The sequence below is a fragment of the Zosterops lateralis genome (assembly GCF_965231275.1).
Source record: "Zosterops lateralis genome assembly, chromosome: 7".
NCBI classification, from domain to species: Eukaryota; Metazoa; Chordata; class Aves; order Passeriformes; family Zosteropidae; genus Zosterops; species Zosterops lateralis.
In genome coordinates, this window is record NC_139767.1 from 14,019,927 (window position 1) to 14,038,874 (window position 18,948).

An 18,948-nucleotide genomic window follows, 5' to 3' on the forward strand; every position below is an offset into this window, starting at 1 on the left:
CCGGGCCGGGAGCGCCTCAGTTCGGCTCGGCTCGGCTCGGCTCGGCTCGGCTCGGCTCGGCATGGGGGGCCCGCGGCGCCTGCTGCTCATCTCCAACTCCACCCTGCACGGAGGGGGGTACCTGGGCCACTGCCAGCAGCACATCCAGAGCTTCCTCGGGCAGTAAGCGCCGTGCGGGGCTGCGGGAGCGCCCGGCCCCCGCCCCGCCGCGCACACCGCTCTCTCCCCTCTCCTCTCCTCTCCCAGGAAGGTGAAGCGGGTGCTGTTCATCCCCTACGCCCTGCACGACCGCGACGCCTACGCCCGCACGGCCAGGGAGAAGTTTGAAAGCCTGGGTAAGGCGGGAGCACCGCCGGGCACACGGGCTGGGCTGGGCTGGGCTGCTGCGGGACGGGCAGCGGGCAGCAGGAGGCGGCTGCGGACTTCTGCCTGGAAGGAGATGTTTCTCCCGGAGGCCATCCTCCTGCAAGCACTTCTACCCACTCCGGGGAGGAAGAGTTTATCCCTAACTATTCAGTGGCATCTTTTTATCCTCCTTAATCACATGAGGGAACATTTCTTCCCATCTATCTTAAACCTCTGCTTAACCTGTGCCACCACTGGTGTTAAGTGAAGACCATTAGTTAAAGCACATCAAGGAGCCAGATATGATGGACAGCAGCTGAACTTTGCTTGGAGCAAAGATCTCTGCAGAGCAACCTACAGGGAGACCTCCACCTAGTATCTGTCACTGTCGAGGGTAACTTTGGACCCGTTAGTGTAGTAATAATCATTACTACACTCATAGTGTACTAATCAGTACTCACTTCTTGGGCAGCACTTTGCTCCTTGACTTGCAGGAAGATTGCTGCTATCAAATGCCCCTGTTCTTCTGTCTCTCTTGACACTTCCTGTACTCAGTGACATTTCAACAGAAACAATACTCATATCAGGTATTTGCACAAGCAGTGCTAGAACCAACACATCCTGTCGGACTTCAGCACAGTCAAGCTGAGGACTAACAGCTTTTTCCTCATTTTCTAGTTACCTGGTAATGCTCAACAGGATATTGTGCCTTGGCCTGCACCTGCTGAGTGAAATGCTCTGTTCCCAGACACTGAGTGCATATATCCACAAAACAAACATTTCCTTTTGTAAGCCTGGATGCCGACGCCCTGTAGTAGTATAGGATAAACGTTCTGTGTTATGTTGTACAGTTCCAGAGAAATTTCCCTGGTTGAAACATTTGGCTCAGGGTTGGAGGAGGTGGGCAGGGAGGGATTGAATGTATCACATTCTTCCACCAAACTGACGTGGCAAAGGTAAATACTTTTTCATTTAAGGTTATGGGCTGGACAGCATTCATGAATCTTGTGATCCAGTGGAAGCCATAAGGAAATCTGAAGCAATATTTATCAGTAAGTTTTAGTTCTTACTCCCCAATGAAGGTTTATATAGGGCACTGGATTAGTCCTGCTCAGAGGTGGCACTGAAGACCAACAACTAAGCAGTTAGGCCTAGTAATTAGAAACTACAGAAAACAGTACTTGGGAGCCCAAAGACCCTAAATTTAGTGGTCGCCTGGGAAGTAGTTTTATTAATAGAACTTCATGTCCAGTAAATTTCAAATTATTATTTTCAACAGTACCTCAGTGTAAAAACATGATCATAACAGCTGTATCATCACTTTAGCTGTATCATCACTTTATCATCATTAGTCCTAATACCATTGTCCTGGGTATTGGAAGAGAGGTCACTGTCAGACCGTGGCAGCCTTACAAGGACAACTCAGGGCATGCCCGTGGCCTGCCCAGTGACCTTTCTTCTGAAGCTTCTGGTTTTACTGCTTCTCAAAGCAGAATACTGCCCTGCACCTGCCAAGTTTGTAAAGGCTTCAATTAAAACTGATGGTGAAAGCATGTTAAATAAGCTGAACTTTCTTTCTGCAGGAGGTGGGAACACATTTCGTCTCCTGAAAGCTCTTTATGACAACAGTCTGATACATGAGATCAGGAAGAGAGTTCTTGAGGTAAAACTACAGCTTCTGGCCAAGTCTGAATGGCAGGATCTCATGCATGAGCTTTTGTTCAGACAAATCCAAGCTGATTTTGCATTTTTGTCTCTAATACACTTCAAAATGTCAAGCCATCTCAAACAACCTGGTGAACTGAAAACCATGGCCAAATAAGTCTGTCATTGAGTCACTGAAAAGACTTAAAGTCAGCAGTCTGTCTTCCTAGAGCAGTTTTCTAGATGCTGGATTGCAAGACCTTGGGATGTACAATGCTACATAGAACCCTAGAAGTAAATCCCTGAAAATACTAGTCAAAAGACCAGTTCAGGATTTAATCTGTGTCCAGAAACCCTGTTTTTCAGCTTGAGATGTCCACTTTTTATCTTATTGATATAGATGTGTTCGTCTTGCAGGTTGTCTCCTAATGAACTGGTGATAAAATTGGATCCATACATGCCTTTTAGACAGTGTCCTGTTGATGTTGAAAAAATTACGTAATTTTTGTATCTCCTTGGAACTGAGAGGTGTGAGTGCCATTGAGCCCCTCTGGTCAGCAGCACCAGTCTAGCTGGTGACTCTCCTAAGGCACAGCAAAGATATACCATCTCTGGAGGAGATTAGAAGCAAGGTATTCCTTAGCAATGTGGAATTGCAAATGACTTTATGCAGATTTATACAAGCCACAGTAAGGCCAGATGCCAAGAATAAAAGTCAGCTAAGTTTATCTTAATATATAGAAATTCAACGTCTCTTGTGGGAATGAAAGCCAGAAAATGTCCAAATTACCAGTTACTACTTGGTTATAACAGAGCTGTCTCAAGACAGCTCTGTTTTTACAAATTGCTCATCATTACCTGTATAGTTGCATATTTGTGCAGCATTCTTCTATGTACTGCATAGTACTCAGTACTAATACCTAAACAGTGCTAAACTGGTCATGGTACTGGTAAGTTGATGCTGTGACAACATTGCACTGAGCTTCTGAGGGTCTACTCTCTTCAGAAGCTGGTTAAAAGCCAGTTCAGATATTTCCTGTAACTGCAATAGAGGCAAGTCTCTCCTCTTAATAGCGAAGTCCAACATGCACTGACAGCCTGGTAAGTTCTCTCTTGGGGGGAGTCACAGAGTTTTGAGTGCAAGGCAGGAAGCAGTTACTTCTCTGACACAGAAGCTACTGCCCACCTCAGAACATGAATTCTTGTTCTGCTTTTCATCAGTAAAGTTAGCAGTGAGATGAGCTAGAAGGACTAAGTCTGATCTGACTGATGAGTCTGACACTGATAGAAGATGCTATAAAATTGAGTTCCTAGTTGTGATACTGCAGACTAATCATTGCTTTTGTCTTTCAGGATGGTATTCCTTACATGGGATCCAGTGCAGGAACGAACGTTGCTACCATCAGCATCAATACTACCAATGACATGCCAATTGTTTATCCACCTTCCCTGAAGGCTCTAGGATTAGTTCCTTTTAATATTAACCCCCACTACCTGGACCCAGACACTAAAAGCACTCACATGGGTGTAAGTAAAGCACACCAGAACTAGCAGAGTGACCAAGGTGTGGAGGAGTAAAAAGAGTGTACATTTTTGAGGCCCTACAATGCTATAGAATGTCAAACAGCTGCTCCCTATAGAAACTGTAAATGCCAATGAGGTAATAACACTTTACTTCCTCCTAAAACTTAACTTTGCTTGGGAAGAGGAGTTGGCAACAGTGTTACTGAACAAAGTGTTTTTCACAAACATAAGCTCTGCAGTGTCTGAAATAATGTTGAAATGCTTGATATCTGGCATGAAATGGGGGAATTAAAAAAAAAAAAAAAACAAAAACAACAAACCCCAAAAACCTTAAGCGTTAAGTTGCAAAGCACTGTGGTTCTGGAAAGTTCTATCTTACCTGCTGCTTGGGAAGACCTAACTTAAACATAGACTAAGAGGCTTAAATATCTGAAAGTCTGAAGAAATGATCAGACCAGGGAGATCTTGAGATTCATAGAGTTGTTGTGTAAGAATGTATCAGGGCACTGGCATCCTTGCAGGGAGCACAGCCTGTAATGTCCAGTACAGAGCGAGCACATGCACTATAGCTGAAAGAAAAACACTTCAGCCATCAAGCACAAAGACAGATTTCCATACAGTGGGGAGGAGCTCCTTCTTGCATAGCATGTCAGCTAATTGCTCAGGGAACAAGCTGTGTGGTGCATCCTTTAACAACCTAATACTTTCCTCCTTGTAATCAAAATTCCATGGTTACAGGAAGTATTAAGGATTAGGGAACAATGAAGAGATGGTGGATATGGGTGTGCTTCTAGAATTTAGAAGAAGTTGTCGGTATTCATTTAATCAGCTTGTCACTAGATAAGCAGGCAGTCTATTCCCTATAAATAACTTCTGCTCTTTCTCTCAGAGGAGGCTAGAAGCTCTGTGCTGTACCAAGTCCCAGCTGTGTTCCCGTTTTTATTTCTTTGCTGTTGATTACTTCAGCAGCAAACCTCAGGAAACATGACAGAGCTGTTCACAGAAGGAAATTCTTCTGTGTAATACCTACTTGAAGGCAAACAAGCAAATACTTAATCACTGAAACTCCATGATTCACTACTCTCTTTCACAAAGGTAGCACCTCAGGCATTTGCTTCTACCACCTTCCTGGTAGTATTAGTACTACCTCTGCACACACAGATAGTTCTAATTAAGGAAAAAAAAAAAAAAAAAAAGAATGAACTGAGCAGAAGTAAGTTTTAGGCTTTTCAGGGTTGGGACTGTGAGTTCTGTTTGATCAACCTGCAGTAAATAGCTGCTAGTGATGAAGAGTAAAATACATATGTATTAAGAGCCAATCCTGCCAGCTCATTGTGCTTGAGGGGAAGTGTCTGCTTTGTTTAATGTTATGAAATTGTCTTATGTCATGCTGCCTGGATAGCTCCAAATCCTACCTTATGGCCTGGGAAGCTAAATCTCTGCTCATTATTGGCAGGAGACAAGAGAGGAAAGAATCCGCCAGTATCATGAAGAACCAAACACCCCTCCAGTTCTGGTGAGTAGTAGTTCTCCATCAGAAAGCTGTAGCATGATAAAGATAAAAATTTTAAATGCATTCATGCTGGCTCTCAGTGTGGGTTCCCTGCCTGTCAAGACTTACAGAACCATGGCTTGGAATGATAATTGTATTTCTGCTAAGAGCTTCAGCCTTGGATATTGCTCACTGTAGAAAACGGGTTAGGGCCAATGAAATGCAGACTCCTGTCAGTGTTGCTCAATGCTATTTTAGGCAGCTCTGATCTTCCCAGTCACTGGCCACCATATATTGTGTATTGGGGGTGGTGTGCATGAATATGGTACAAAACTCCCCCAGATACCTTTAACTTTAATCTCTGTAATACAGTTTCTGAATTTGCACATTCAGTAGTGTCTATGTAATTTCATTATGTCTGTCTGGAGAAGTGGGACCCCTACATTTCCTGTCCCTGTGTTTGATCTTGTAGCATAGTCTGTGCAACTAACAAACCCAACTGACTGTTGCTCAGCCCAAACTGGATCTAAGAATAACTGGGGTAGAAAACAGTTTCCTCTCCTCCGGTTTCTCCTTTAAGAGTGTACACTGAAATAAACAAGAAAATCAACTTCTAAAACAAGATAACTGACATAAAATTTTGTCTTTACCTCTTTGTTAGGTAAGCGAGAAGGTTTAGTCTGTAGCCATGGTGGCACTAAGACTGGCCTGCTTGTGACAAGCATTCTACCCTTTCACTTGAACATAATTTTAAATGTTTTCACCTCCACCAGGGCTTGCGGGAGGGTACGATGCTGTTAGTGGAAGGAGATAAAGCCACGCTGCAAGGAGTGACAGGAGCACGTCTGTTTTTGAGGTAAATGCTTCACTTGAATTGATATCCTCCTTCAGACAGAAAGGAAAAGAGGCTTCTGTTAGACTCCTGGCACATGCTGCCTGTCCCCCACATCAGAAGTTTACTTAACCCCTTGGCTCCATTTCTCTTTGGGGAAAATGTGAGTATTGTTTAATGCTCCAAAGGAGCCCACAGCACTCTAAAGGATGTCTGACTTAGCCAGTGCATGCTTTGGCATCGCTTCCATTGATACTTACGTTTCCAAATTCCAGTTACCTTTCACAGAAAGAGCCCCAATAACCAGCTCCTTTATTGAAAGCCAGGGAAATTCCAGTTTGGCCCTAATGCACTGAACTCCAGAACAAGGGAATCTATATCTAGAATTACATGGACACTATTAGGAAATCTAAAATAAATGTCACATGATGTAGGCAAAAAAGGGAGTCAAAACTCTCTTGTTCGGAAAAAGGGTGCCTTGATCCATCCCTAGTAACAGATAGAAGCAGAGTAGTCCCACCTCCCACTGAAGTTCACAGCATGGTTTGTCTTGTTTGCAGGGGTAAGAAACCAACTGAACATGAGCCTGGAACAGATTTCAGTTTCCTCCTGACTGACAGCAAGCCCCTCAATCCGTAGCCTTCCATATTCTGCAGCAGAAGTTACTATATGGAGAAGACAGTGAGGAAGAACAAAAGAGATGCTTGTAGTCCCAGGGTGGGTGGGGAACTTCAGCTTTATAAATAAAGATAAATGTGCATTAGTGGACTCTTTTCCTCACCCCAATGCATGTCTTGGACATCACCTTCCTAGCAAAAAGACAGGTTTTATTGCAATACTTGGATAATCATAGCTATTCAAAGCCTGAAGAGGCTTGTACAGTCACATATCCACTTTGATTCCTTCCCCACCAAAAAAAAAGTTGCCTTAACACAATTAAGACAGGAGGACACTGAGTCAGCTGTTCCCACTGCCTGCTTTTACCTGCTAAATAAAAGAATTGTTCATTCTGTGTGCTCCCACACTTAGTTTAATTTTTGTGCTATTAATAAAGGGAGAAGTTATGCATTCAGTTACTTTTATTTGCTTCAGACTCAAATATATACAATGCTAATTATGTACAAAAGTGTGCATGTTAAAAATTTTCAGGTTACAAACTTGCAAATCCTAGAAAAGTGCAAAATTTTAAAACATCTTCCACCATGCTGTACAGGAAAAAATCCATCATTAGCCAATATACACACTCTTAAAACATATTGATCAAAACAAAGTAAGACATACAGTATACTCTTAAAGCACCCAGAGGGAAAAAGATATTGCACAGAAGACAGACAGCAAGTTCATTACAGTGCCTGAAGGCTCATTTCTGAAAGTAGCTATTTCCAACACTCCTTAGAACTAACATTTAACTCTTTAAAAAGGCATTTTTTGGCATTTAAAGATCCATTTGTAATCACATAATTGCACAATCTGTAAGAATTATCAGAAGATATGGTTAACTGTTGCTGTAAGGTCTTTGCTTCCACCCCGATTAGTGGCAGCAGAAATTCATCAGGCAAACTGAGTAGCATCACAACACTGACCAAAGGGAGGTTAAGTCTCACATGCAGCATTTCTCTAATCTTGTACTAAGCTGCTCCTGCAAAATCAGAATATGTATTGCAAGTTTTTCTGGAATTCCTTTCTCCCCTCATGGCTTTCTTTAAGAAACAGCTCACAGCTGTGTATGATTAAAGTAGTATTGTCAGGTGCAAGACTTAAGTTTATTTTAAAGCTATTTCAAGGCAAAAGATACGCCTCCCTTGAGAGGAAAATACTGACTAGATAGGAAGCTAAATAAACAAGTGGCCTCCAAGTTCTGTTAGATCTATGATATATATGGCTGGATGTTTTATATTCCAATCTCAAAACACCTTAGCAGCTTTAAACCGTAATCTATACTGACAATCATAATAATCTGCTTCTGGGGCAGAAGATGTGTGATGAAATTGTCTGTGTTGAGTGTAACTACAGACCTAAACTCTAGAAATACCTGCCAAACTTCTCAATTCCACTGGACAAAACTAGGAAGAACACACACTGAATGATCTCTACTGAAAACAATTGAAACACCTGTTTTATTTGGGCCACTTAGGTAAATGGCAGCTAAAAGAAAAACACATCACTCTTCTTCCACAGATGCACAGCAAAAAGGGGAGTTAAAACTGAACAAAGGCTACCTTGGACTAAACACTGCAAGCAGTTCCTCACATATGGGGTGTTCAAGACTGCAGTGAGGTGAACGGCACTCAACTGAAATGCAGAACATGCTATGGTGCCATTCAGAGGCATTTTTACATTCAGGCATCTGATGATTAGAACACTGAAGAAGGGAACAACAGGGTTTTACCAATTTAATTTATTTTTTAACTGTATTTATCTTTTTAGAAAACCCTTGCTTCCTTCAAAAGTATGTGCATACAAGGGCAATTTAGTAATAGTAAGATTGGCTCCTTGGAATGAAGGGAAAGACATCTTCCAAACACTTCAGTTGACTCTAACATTGGCATACAATGTACTCACATGTAAATTATACCATGGAAACTTACTCTCCCCAAAAGGAGACTACCAACAAGTGTCATGTTTGCAGCCAAAACCAACACAGCTTTTAAGACAGAAAGCATAAAAAGACCTAGAAACCACTGAAGTACATGCTTGAATTTCCATTCAAATAAATATAACCCTATGTAGTGCTTTCACATAACAATATTTATTAGATCAGGCCCTAGGCTCACATTAGGAGATGCATTTATATGTGCACACTTCTTTTCTTTTAATTCTTTGAAAGAGGAAAACAAATATTCACAGCACCTTGGCTCAGCATTTAAACATAGTCAGCAAGGTGCCTTTAGCAGTGGAAGACAGGAATGTTCCAGGTGACAATACAGATCATGTGTCTACAGAGACTCTCAATATATGAGCAGGAGGAGATTGACATCTCTGTACCCCTTCTAGCTCTAAAGCTCCCTACCATTCTATAATCTGTATATAGATAAACATTTTCAACTACATACACGTACACAGTAAAAGCTTTGTGCAGCATTTGGTTCCTTTGCTTATCTTTAATGATTTTGTTAATTAGGACTGGGAAAGGTTTGCAAAGGATACGGAGAGGAGGAAGACATGGTTTAGGGAAGTGAGGTATATAGCTTCCATTGACTAAAGCAGGAGTTAAAATACCTACCTGATCTGTGTATTACAAAAATAAATTTATCATTCCTGCAGGACTACTTTAAAGCAGACTGATGTTACCAGTCCCATACATAATTTTTCCAGTGCAGAAACTTAGTTCTTTGCACTTATTTAAAGGACAAAGAAATACAATTTTCAAGGGGATCCCTATAAAACAGCCAATGGACTTGGCTATTTAAAGCCTGTGAAGACTGACAGACCTGTTTTGTGATAATATGCATGATCGGAGGTATGCAAGAGGAGAAACTTGTTTAAATCAATGTTGTAGATTAGCAAAACAATTGTAATATGGATGTGGCTAAGTTTGGTTTTTTTGGAGGTGAAGTTGTGGGGGTTAGGGTGGTTTTGTTTTGTTTTGTTGATTTTTGTTGACTTTTTTCTTTTTTTTTTTTTTTTTTTTTTAATATCAATCAATTATTTTCCTACAAAAACCTAATTTCCACAATGTGTATTAACCATCAGGACAAATGCAGTTACTTTAGGACTGGGATTGTTATGTTGTGCTGGTAAGGTACACGGTTGATAGAAGACGTGGGTTCTAGATACCCTATGATAAGTATATTGGTACAGAAAAATTTACCTAAGTCAGATGCTAACTTGAAGAGCATTTCACTTCGTGTATGCTTGTATAGTTCAAACCCAGCAAAGACTAGATGGGATTCTTCACTACAGCTAAAAAGACAACTAAAAATACTATCAAGAATTATAAATAAATTGATCTAGAGAAATTTAACAAACATTTCACCTGAAATAAAAGAGACATGTCTTCTAAATATCCTTTGGTACGCAAGTTCAAAACTGTGCTACGAAGAAGTTAATACTGCTAACTACTTGATCTCACTTATATACAGGTATGAAAAGTAAGTCCATTTTCAGTTTCTTTTAGATATATATATTTACACTCCTACTTACTTATCTTCAAAGGTAAGCATACTTAAGCTTTGATAAATATTATTAGAGTTGTTCCAAAAATTAAACAAATGAAGACATCACAAAGAAATCTTGACAAATGTAGTGCCATGAAACAAATGTCACTTAAGACTTGTTTGTTCTAAATTTCTCATTGGAATAATCTCATCTCAAAACTTTACCTTTTACACCTAAACAAATCTTTGATCAAAACCAAAGGAGAATCTTATTTCACCAACGCTACCTGAAAAACAAAATGGGATCCTAAACTTTATTGACTTGAGGAAATCAAAGAATTATGAAAGTCAGTTCACCAATTCACAGTGCACTGCACAACAGGCTGCAATTCAAGTGACCTAAATGCGGATCAGAAAAATTATTTTCTATTTTTAAACATTATTGTCTACTTTGTATTTAAATAAGGTAAACCTAAAAGAAACAACATACCAGCTAATGCTCACACTTACAACTCATCTTTTCTTTAAAGCTAGCTTTAAATAAAGGCAAAGTGCACACCTTCAGAGCTCTGGAGGTCCTTCCAGATGGCCTCTGGCAAGTATGCCAAGTGTGATGGTGTACACCTCCTACCCCAAGGACCAGATTCAGATTCAAAGGCCATGGATGCTGCCATTCCACCTGGGGCATAAAGCAGCTCAGAGCTCACCTGCCCTCTCCTCATTCTGCTGCTTTGTACCGAGCACAGACTAGCCTTGAGTTTGAGAGCCCAAGAATGTCCACATTTAAACCTGTCCCAGGTATTTGTGATGATCACCCAGTGCTTGTGATGCACTGAAATTATGGTATTTAAATGTCAAAGGTCTTAATCATAAACTATTTCAATTATTGCAACATTATATTTTACTTAAACTGACACACTGTATTTGGTATTAATATTGAACTACTAAAAATGTTAATTCAGCTGTTGCATAAACGTACCTAACCCACAATAGCATGTTTTCAAATGTCTATGCAAACCGCTCTGTGCAACTGACAATAAAAACTGTGCTCCCACCAAACACTACATAAGACCCATCTTCCTTTTTGCACTTGATTCTCATAGGCTAAAACATGGTAATTTCCTGCCCCCTTCCCCTCCAAATAAACACTTAGCCTTGTCTATGCATTTAAACACAACATTTATGCATACATATAAAACCCATCAATTCAATCGCTCAACTGAGTTTTTTCAATCTCCCCTAACACAGAAAGATCTCTCACTACGAGCTGAAATACTTCTAAACTACTCTCTGAAGAGCTCCCCTGAAATCCCTTCTTCATGAAATCGTAATGGACAAACATACTTCACATTCTCATGAACAAACTTAATACTTCCACAGCATCCTTAGTATTCTTACTGGATTGGTAATTGATTAAAAATAGTGTTTTTCACTTCTCTATAGCTTATTTGAAAATACGGGACGTGGGTCAATTTACTTTTTTATTTTTACATACATGGAGTATGAAAAAACCCACACCACTCTACTTTTGGAAGTTTAATCCTCTCTTGGCAAGTGACTCAGGAAAATAATTCTTATTTTCTCCTAACTTTCCAGACAATCCAGTCTGTCACAGTGATTAGGCAGAATATTGCAACTATGCATAGACCCACTTGTTCACTAATCTGATTTATTATTTCATTTACAAAAGTTAAGAAAATGCAACAGAACTTTCTTTACAAAGTACACCAATCAGCCATCAAGAGGGATTTTTTTTCCAGTAAAGAAAGTGAGGAGGAGAAATCAGTTTGAATGAGACTAACATAACTTGTAAAGATTATCCTTTAGCAAGGGTAAGGAGGGTATTATTATTCATATAAAATTAATAAATATTGTGCTTAAAAGCTAATGAAATGAGATTATATATTATGTTCCTCAGGTAGTTCAACAAATCCCCAGCCACAGGGAATATCTGATACCATTTATGAGAGATACAACACACATTCATTTCAATAAATAAATAAAAAATAACAAGAAAAGCGATGGCAGAGGGAAGAAAGGGGGACCCAAAAGGAAACATAGTAGCTAACAATCACTTACACCTGCCTTGTATCTGTGCTCCCCTCACCCCATGGGATTGATTTTCTTCTTTTAATACATACATGAATATACATATATACACACACACACACATATATACACATACACACACACCCCTTCACATGCTGATCTGGAAATGTGTATTTTTCCCTCAGCACCTAGCTTTTCTAACAGTATAGGGTTTATCATTTCAATCAGTAATATTAGAAAAATATCAGATTGATAGGAGAACACACACCCTTCTACCATCATGTATTGCTAAACAAACAAAAAAAATCAGTAATGGCTTCTCCAAAACATTGTAAGCAATTGGATAATTGGATACAGAACACATAAGGATCTGATATTTTCTTTTACCAGGTCTTAAATGCATTTTGAAAATAGATATATCATCTGTTTTTCCCTGCTTATTTTTACAGAAAAAAAATATGGCTAACAACTGGTTTGGTGAACACCAAGCCAAGAAACAAACAGGTGCTATTTTTAATTGAATTGTGCTGCAATGTTGCATAATGATTCTGCAGTGGAAATTTATCTTTTGTTTGCAGGAGTTGCCTTACTAATGAAGCAGATTGATATTTGACCAATATAGATAATAAGTCTTCCTGGGTATTTCTGCAAGATATTAAATATATAATGGGATTTCTTGGTGTATGTCTTAAGTTTACTTAACAATATAAATAATTTTCAGCAGCAATATTTCCTACCTCCTTCAGCTCCTTCACCACCTCCAACTCCTTTGAAGTTATTCATGTCTGTACTTAAAACAATTTCTGATAAAGTAGTGCAACACAGATGTTCCTTGCAGAACAGCCTAAAACTGGAACTACACAGAAGAAGAGAGCAACATCCATCTACACAAACAAATTGAATAAAGTTCATTAGGCTAATGAATGCATTGAAAAGGTCGTAACCATTTTCTATCCAATTCTGAATCCAACCATTGCAACTACCAGAGTTTCAATTTAGTGGGGAATAACAGTGTTGTCAAAGCAAAGCCAAATATCTTGTTTGTTATCAAGGAGCATCTGGCCCTACTGGCTTTAAATCAAATGCTACTTATCTTAAATTCAATTAGTAATCTGAGGGTTTGGAGACTTGTGGGGGGATTGTTCAGGGGTTTTTTAGCCCTCCCAAAACACAGTTTTAGCAGCTGTTGAGAGAGGGATTTTGCTGTGAACCAGTCAACACAGTTCAGGACAGATCTGCAAGCAAGCTAACTTGCATGAGTACATATGCTTACTACTATACCTCTACCATAGGTTCTTCTCAACAGACTTAAGAATCAAAGCCCTAATAACATATTTATACATTTAAAGTGACCAAAAGATTAAACATCTTTCTGGAATCCATGAGAGAAGGTAGAAGCAGCAATCACTTGGGATCTTGAGTGTTATATTCAGTCTCTCCTGATGAGATCTGGCTGAGCCGTTTGCTTGATCCCCACAGCTTTCGGGAAAGCTGACCTGAGCGCATCTGTTTAAAAGTAATTCAGAGAAACAAAAGGAGGGGGAAGGGATAAGGTGGATAAATTAAAAAGGAATTCAGACACTGAATCTGGTGAAATGCAGACACTACAATGTACTGTATAAACAAAATATACCAACAAAAATTTTTTGAAAATAAACTAAAAGTTACACTTAGGGATGATTCTTGGGACTGACAAAAAACAAGACACAAAACACTAACAAAAACCACAGTCTTCTCTGATTTTGAACAGTTAAAGGGATATTACCCACTAATGTGTACTTATATGCTTAACCTACTTCAAACGGCTTAGAAAGAGTGTTTAGATCGCTATTTAGATAGGAAGGGAAAAGAAGAGGTGAATGCCAAGCAAAAATGAATCAAATGAGAAGAAAGGACATTTTATTTTAGAGATTTCAAACAGAAATTGCTAGAAGTGGAAAAAAGAAAAACAGCCAAGATGCAGGACAGTGATAGCAGAATAAAGGAAAAAGAGAAAGGTTATCTCCTGGTGTTAAATTTATACAGTCTTCCAAAGATCCTGGGTGAAGTGTTCAGAGGAATGTTTAAAGCAGAAGTAATTCATAGTGAGTATTCCACAGGATAAGACAGATAACAAGCAACCAGAGGCCATATTAAATCCAGCATCTGGTAGGTGTGCAATCTGACAATAGTTTGTAAGAAACTCTTAATTACCTAAACACAAGGTTGATGATTGGCCAGTAGTGATCAGCCTGGCAGCTGATTAGGTTCTGAAATTCCTTGCAGTTCAGTAAAGAAGATCCATGCCTTTTCAAGTTTGAGAATGGTTCCTCACAATTACTACTACAAATGTAAGCTGCTTCAGAACTGTCTCAGCACAGCAGCAGTGTTCTGGAAAAGGCACAGCACTGACCAGGATTAACACTAACAACTGATAACTGCCCAGAATTCTGCAACATCCAAAACAGCTAAGTAATGGTTAAAAATACAAAAGTGTTTATTTACTCCATAGGTACTGTCAGTGCAGAAACACTAAAGGCCAATCTTAATACCAAGCAGCATTTCACTTTTTGCACATTAAAGCAAGTCTGTGCTAAGGATCCAATCCTCTGTCCTAAGGATCAGTATTACCACTGAAAGCCAAAACTACAACACTGTCTTCTCTATATGGATAAAGTTCCAGGAATTAACACATTCCTTCCAAACTAAAAGTAAGTCATTCAACAAATGAACACCCCACATACACACACTTTTCAAATATATTGATTGATGCCATTATAGAAAACTAGAAAATCTGGGACATAATGTTATTTCTTATATGTTTGTGTTTAAAAAAAACAAACAAACTATTTACACAGATAAAGCTTGCATATCATCTGATCTGTAAACAGAAAATCCTGGGAAAAAAAGTCATTGGAAAGCCTCTATAAGCAGAAAAAGAATCCAGTCTTTGAAACAACACTTTCTGCATAGTTAGAAAAATAGATGTGATTAAAAAATGAAAATAAGAAAACAAAAAGCCTTCAGTCTAATGATACAGCCAAATTTCAGTCTACAAAAGATCTTTTCTATGGAATAGGAAGCTTAGAAATGACAATGACTTTAAAACTGCTGTTACAACCATATGTTTAACCACATAATAATCATCTCTTTTTCAATTCTACAATAGAAAACTGAAAGTCAGTAGAAAGCTCCCCTCCACATCCAGTGCAAGCAAAATCAGACTACCATTGTGTGAAGCCTTTTTTCAATATTAAACTATGTATCTCCTAGCAAAAGCATTTAAAAATACTGACAAATAAAGTTGCTCTGTTTCCACATTTAAAATATAAAATTGAATTAATACACACTTTTCTGGCATGTACTAAAGATCATGCAAAAGTGATAATCACAATTTCAAATAAATACATAGCAGCACAACAGAGATTGAGTTATAAAGATAATAAGCAATTTTAAGTTAACTCAAGTGCTTTTAAAGTCATGACAAGAAGTAATTAAAGCAAAAACTACGTTTTGCACAGGAAAATTTGGGCATATCTATTTGAGAGATGGATGCTCTGTAATTCATATTGCATATGCAGGACCAACCAAGTTTATGTTCACCATATGGAGCACAGGCATACTGGAAACCTACAGAAGTGATTCCTTGGGCATTGCCATTAGAGACTCTCAACAGAAAGAAATAATACCTTTTTCCCCAATGTCAATCAATGCATATTAAAAGATATCTGATAGAAATCATAAAAAAAATAAAGAAAGTAGCTTGCTCTCTTTCATCTCCAATTTTCTTCTGGAAAATTATTTCATCAAGAAGAGGCTGACAATACTATCCCATTCAGAAAAGGTTAGCTATTATGACTTTGCTTATTCAGATGTGAGTGATAAAGTCTGGAAGTTAGTCCAGCTGAGGTTCCCATCTGCAATCCCTATATATCTCTGAATCTCAATCAGAATTTTCAGTAGAGCAGTCTCAAAAGTTACTTGTTTCCCACTGAAAACTGAAACTTGCTTTTAAATTTACCCTGCCATAGAGGAGACCTCTTGCTCAACTGGAAAGCAGAAATAAGTGAACTTCCCACTGTTCGGTAGAAAAAGTTCTTGATGGTGGGTTTTACCTCTGCTGGTTTGCCAACACCAACGATAATCAACTTGCCGTCCTCCAAGCCAACAAGGATGTGGCTGTACTCTTTGGTGACAGAAATGCAATGGATTGGCAGTCTCATGGCTAAGGGAGAGATGCTCAGACTCAGGCTGAAAAGAACAAAAATCACAGAGAGAAGTACATCATGTATTTGCTTGCACATACTGCAAAAAATCACACACAGGTAAAATTGCCATCCACAGGATGCACTATAAAATACAGTTTCCCAAGGATATAATTTGCAGGTTCAATTATCTAATGGTATCGTAAAAACTAATTGTAGGCCAAAACAGAGCTTCAATAATAAGAACAGATGTGCATAGGTTAAGTCAGTAAGCCAAGACATTTTCACTGAAGAACAGTGACATTAGTCCCATGCTGCCTAAGTGATAGACATCTCTCCCATTCTGAGGAGCAATGGAGCTCTACAGAGCTAAGCAGTAAGTGGAGCTTAAAACTCAGTGCAGAACTACATGAGGCTTGATCCTGCAGTTGCTGAGGTCCCTGTGACTAACCAGGGGATCAGCACAGTTTGCAAACTGACACCTCCTCCTGTCAGTTCTAGGTGTTTAATTGGGATAAATGTCTGGGAAGAAAGAGATCTGTTACAACCTCTCATTTTATTTTTTCTCCATTTATTTTATTTTTAGTTCCTCCAAAAACATTTTTGTTTAGGGAAACACAGAAAAAGCAACAGCTATCACCTATAGCACCATGCCAAGTTTACTACAAAGCCATTTCTCTATAAGCCTCTATACTTGTATCTCAGTAAAAATGGTAGTACATTACCTGTAGAGATCCCGTATGGAAAGAAATCCCTGCAAGCTGCCCATCACGATATATTCACCAGTTACACACAGATCAGACACTTCCTCCTTCAGAGTCTCAGAACCCAGGTATTTCCCATTAACAGAATAGAGATGTAATGCATTCTTGTCCTGAGGAGATCAAAAATAAATATGTCACAGAGGAGTGATAGGATAAAGAGTGTTGTACTTATATATTTTGCTCATTAAAAGGCACTAATTTGGCAACAACCCACACAAATGGTAATGCTGACAACAGCCTCCTTGTTGAATGATACAAGAGTAGTGAGCCCATACTCAATGTGTATGGAGGTAAGGTCCTGTATGGAAGTTTTTGAAGTTACCTCTTGATGGAACATTATAGTATCTTACTCCATTTAATCAATTCTAAATTTCCTGGAAACATCCATGGATTTAATATTCTGGTCCCTATTTTATAAGAACTTTTGTTAAGAAAGAAAAAAGTAAGACTGCACTCAGTTTGAGCCTTGCTACAACCATTGTTCCCTCCCCTGCCCTCCCAAATCCAAAAGCAGAAGGAAACAAGCATATTTCCACAGTTATATCCAGAAGCATTTTCTAGACAAGCCAATGACTTCTTGTTGGATTACAGACACAACTAAAAAAAACTATCTTAAGTTCTTCCAGCCTGGCATTACCTTGAATCTCTTCTCTCCCTATCTTCCTAATGTAGTTACTATGCCTACACCAAAGAGATTTGTTTTCCAAGAAATCTCCCATGTTTAAAGAAATCACAACAACTCTAACATTATTAAAGCAACTATACTGCTCAAGAAACACAAACTTATACTTGTATCTCCAATCTCAAACTAAGAAACTGTGTAGACACTGAGCATCTTGCACCCAGAATTTACTGGTGCCCTTATAAGCCTGTTTCTGTGCACTGTGGAACTTGTTTCCCCTATTTTTTCCAGTCCAAAGTGGCTCTCCCAGGAAGATTTATTATTGTATGCTTGAGCATCTTCGTTGCAGGTGTTTGGAGATTTTCATGAAACTCACAGGAGCACTATATGCCTGTCACTTACCCTTTAACCAAATTTCACTCAAATTGGCTCACAAAATTAAAAAAATTCTAGAATGGAAACTGACACTGCACGCTCAAAAAGCCTCATTACTGCAGGAAATTAAAGTTAGATACACTTATGATTAAAATCTTCAGTGACAGAAACAGAGGCTTTCCACAAACTTAAGTACCTTGAGAGTAGTCTTTCCTTCCACACTGGTGTGGACCACAATATGGCCTTCCCAGGACACAGCCAGATTGGGAACAGTCAGCAGGAGAGAACTCTCACACGGTGGTCGCAGAGTCCTCACGTACTGACCTCTGCGAATAGTGCGGACAATGACAGTGCCGTCCTGCAGGGGAGTGACATCCAGCACGAGAGTTATCACAGCATTTAGGATTTACATACAGAGGATATGGGGAATACTCTGAAAGCACTTAAATCCTTAATGGAAGGTAAGGATTCCTGAGCATTAGGAACTCTGCACAAAGAAGCCTTCCCCTTAAGACCATGTACTATAGGCATATGAAAAAAAAAAAGTAAGTAGGGCAAGAGGGAGGACAGACAGCAAATCATTCATTTCACAGGTCACATTGATGAGTAAGCATTACGTGGAGTACAAAGCCACAGTTCAGCAGCCTGCCTGTGCAGTATAGTAATGCAGACCATGAGCAAGTGGCACAGAACCTTCAGGGTTAACACAACAGGGAAGAAACAAACAGAACACTGTGGCTATGAGAAGCTTAAAATCTCCAAGCAAGTCCACACGTATTAAAGCTCCTCTGTTCAGAACAACACCACATAGCTGGTGAGGCTATGCTCTGCATAGCAGTTTGAGACAGTGTGATTTAAGCAGGCAGCAAAGGGGATGGCACATATCTTCTTGATAAACAGGGCTGAAGAAAAAGATTGTGAAATAATGACTTTTTTGTATTATTTTTTTGTATTACTTCAAACACCTTATATGGTTTGAGCTTGGTTGAGAAGAGGCAAAAAAATGGAGAAGTAGGAAAG

The 18,948-nt window shown here is 39.2% G+C and overlaps 2 protein-coding genes across 6 annotated transcripts in view; one reads left to right on the forward strand and one right to left on the reverse strand.

The window, feature by feature from the left end:
• Positions 1-2: 2 nt before the first annotated feature.
• LOC310911667 (alpha-aspartyl dipeptidase-like) lies at positions 3-9,526 on the forward strand. Its single transcript, XM_083865475.1, has 8 exons — positions 3-162; positions 247-335; positions 1,323-1,397; positions 1,929-2,008; positions 3,343-3,516; positions 4,970-5,029; positions 5,779-5,861; positions 6,398-9,526. Exons 1-8 carry the CDS (start codon positions 62-64, stop codon positions 6,474-6,476), a joined length of 741 nt encoding a protein of 246 aa, XP_083721601.1. The 5' UTR covers positions 3-61; the 3' UTR covers positions 6,477-9,526.
• Positions 9,443-18,948, reverse strand: part of NBEAL1 (neurobeachin like 1) — a 75,454-nt gene continuing 65,948 nt past the window's right edge. For 3 of the 5 annotated variants that reach the window (XM_083865471.1, XM_083865470.1, XM_083865472.1), the window contains 4 exons: positions 18,125-18,286; positions 16,893-17,041; positions 16,078-16,213; positions 9,443-13,489 (listed from right to left, as the gene is read on the reverse strand). In XM_083865471.1, the coding sequence (XP_083721597.1) occupies positions 13,388-13,489; positions 16,078-16,213; positions 16,893-17,041; positions 18,125-18,286 (549 nt within the window). In that variant the 3' untranslated portion in view covers positions 9,443-13,387. Of the gene's footprint in view, positions 13,490-15,931; positions 16,214-16,892; positions 17,042-18,124; positions 18,287-18,948 lie in introns of those variants that run through there. The other 2 variants (XM_083865469.1, XM_083865468.1) reach the window with 1 other exon arrangement.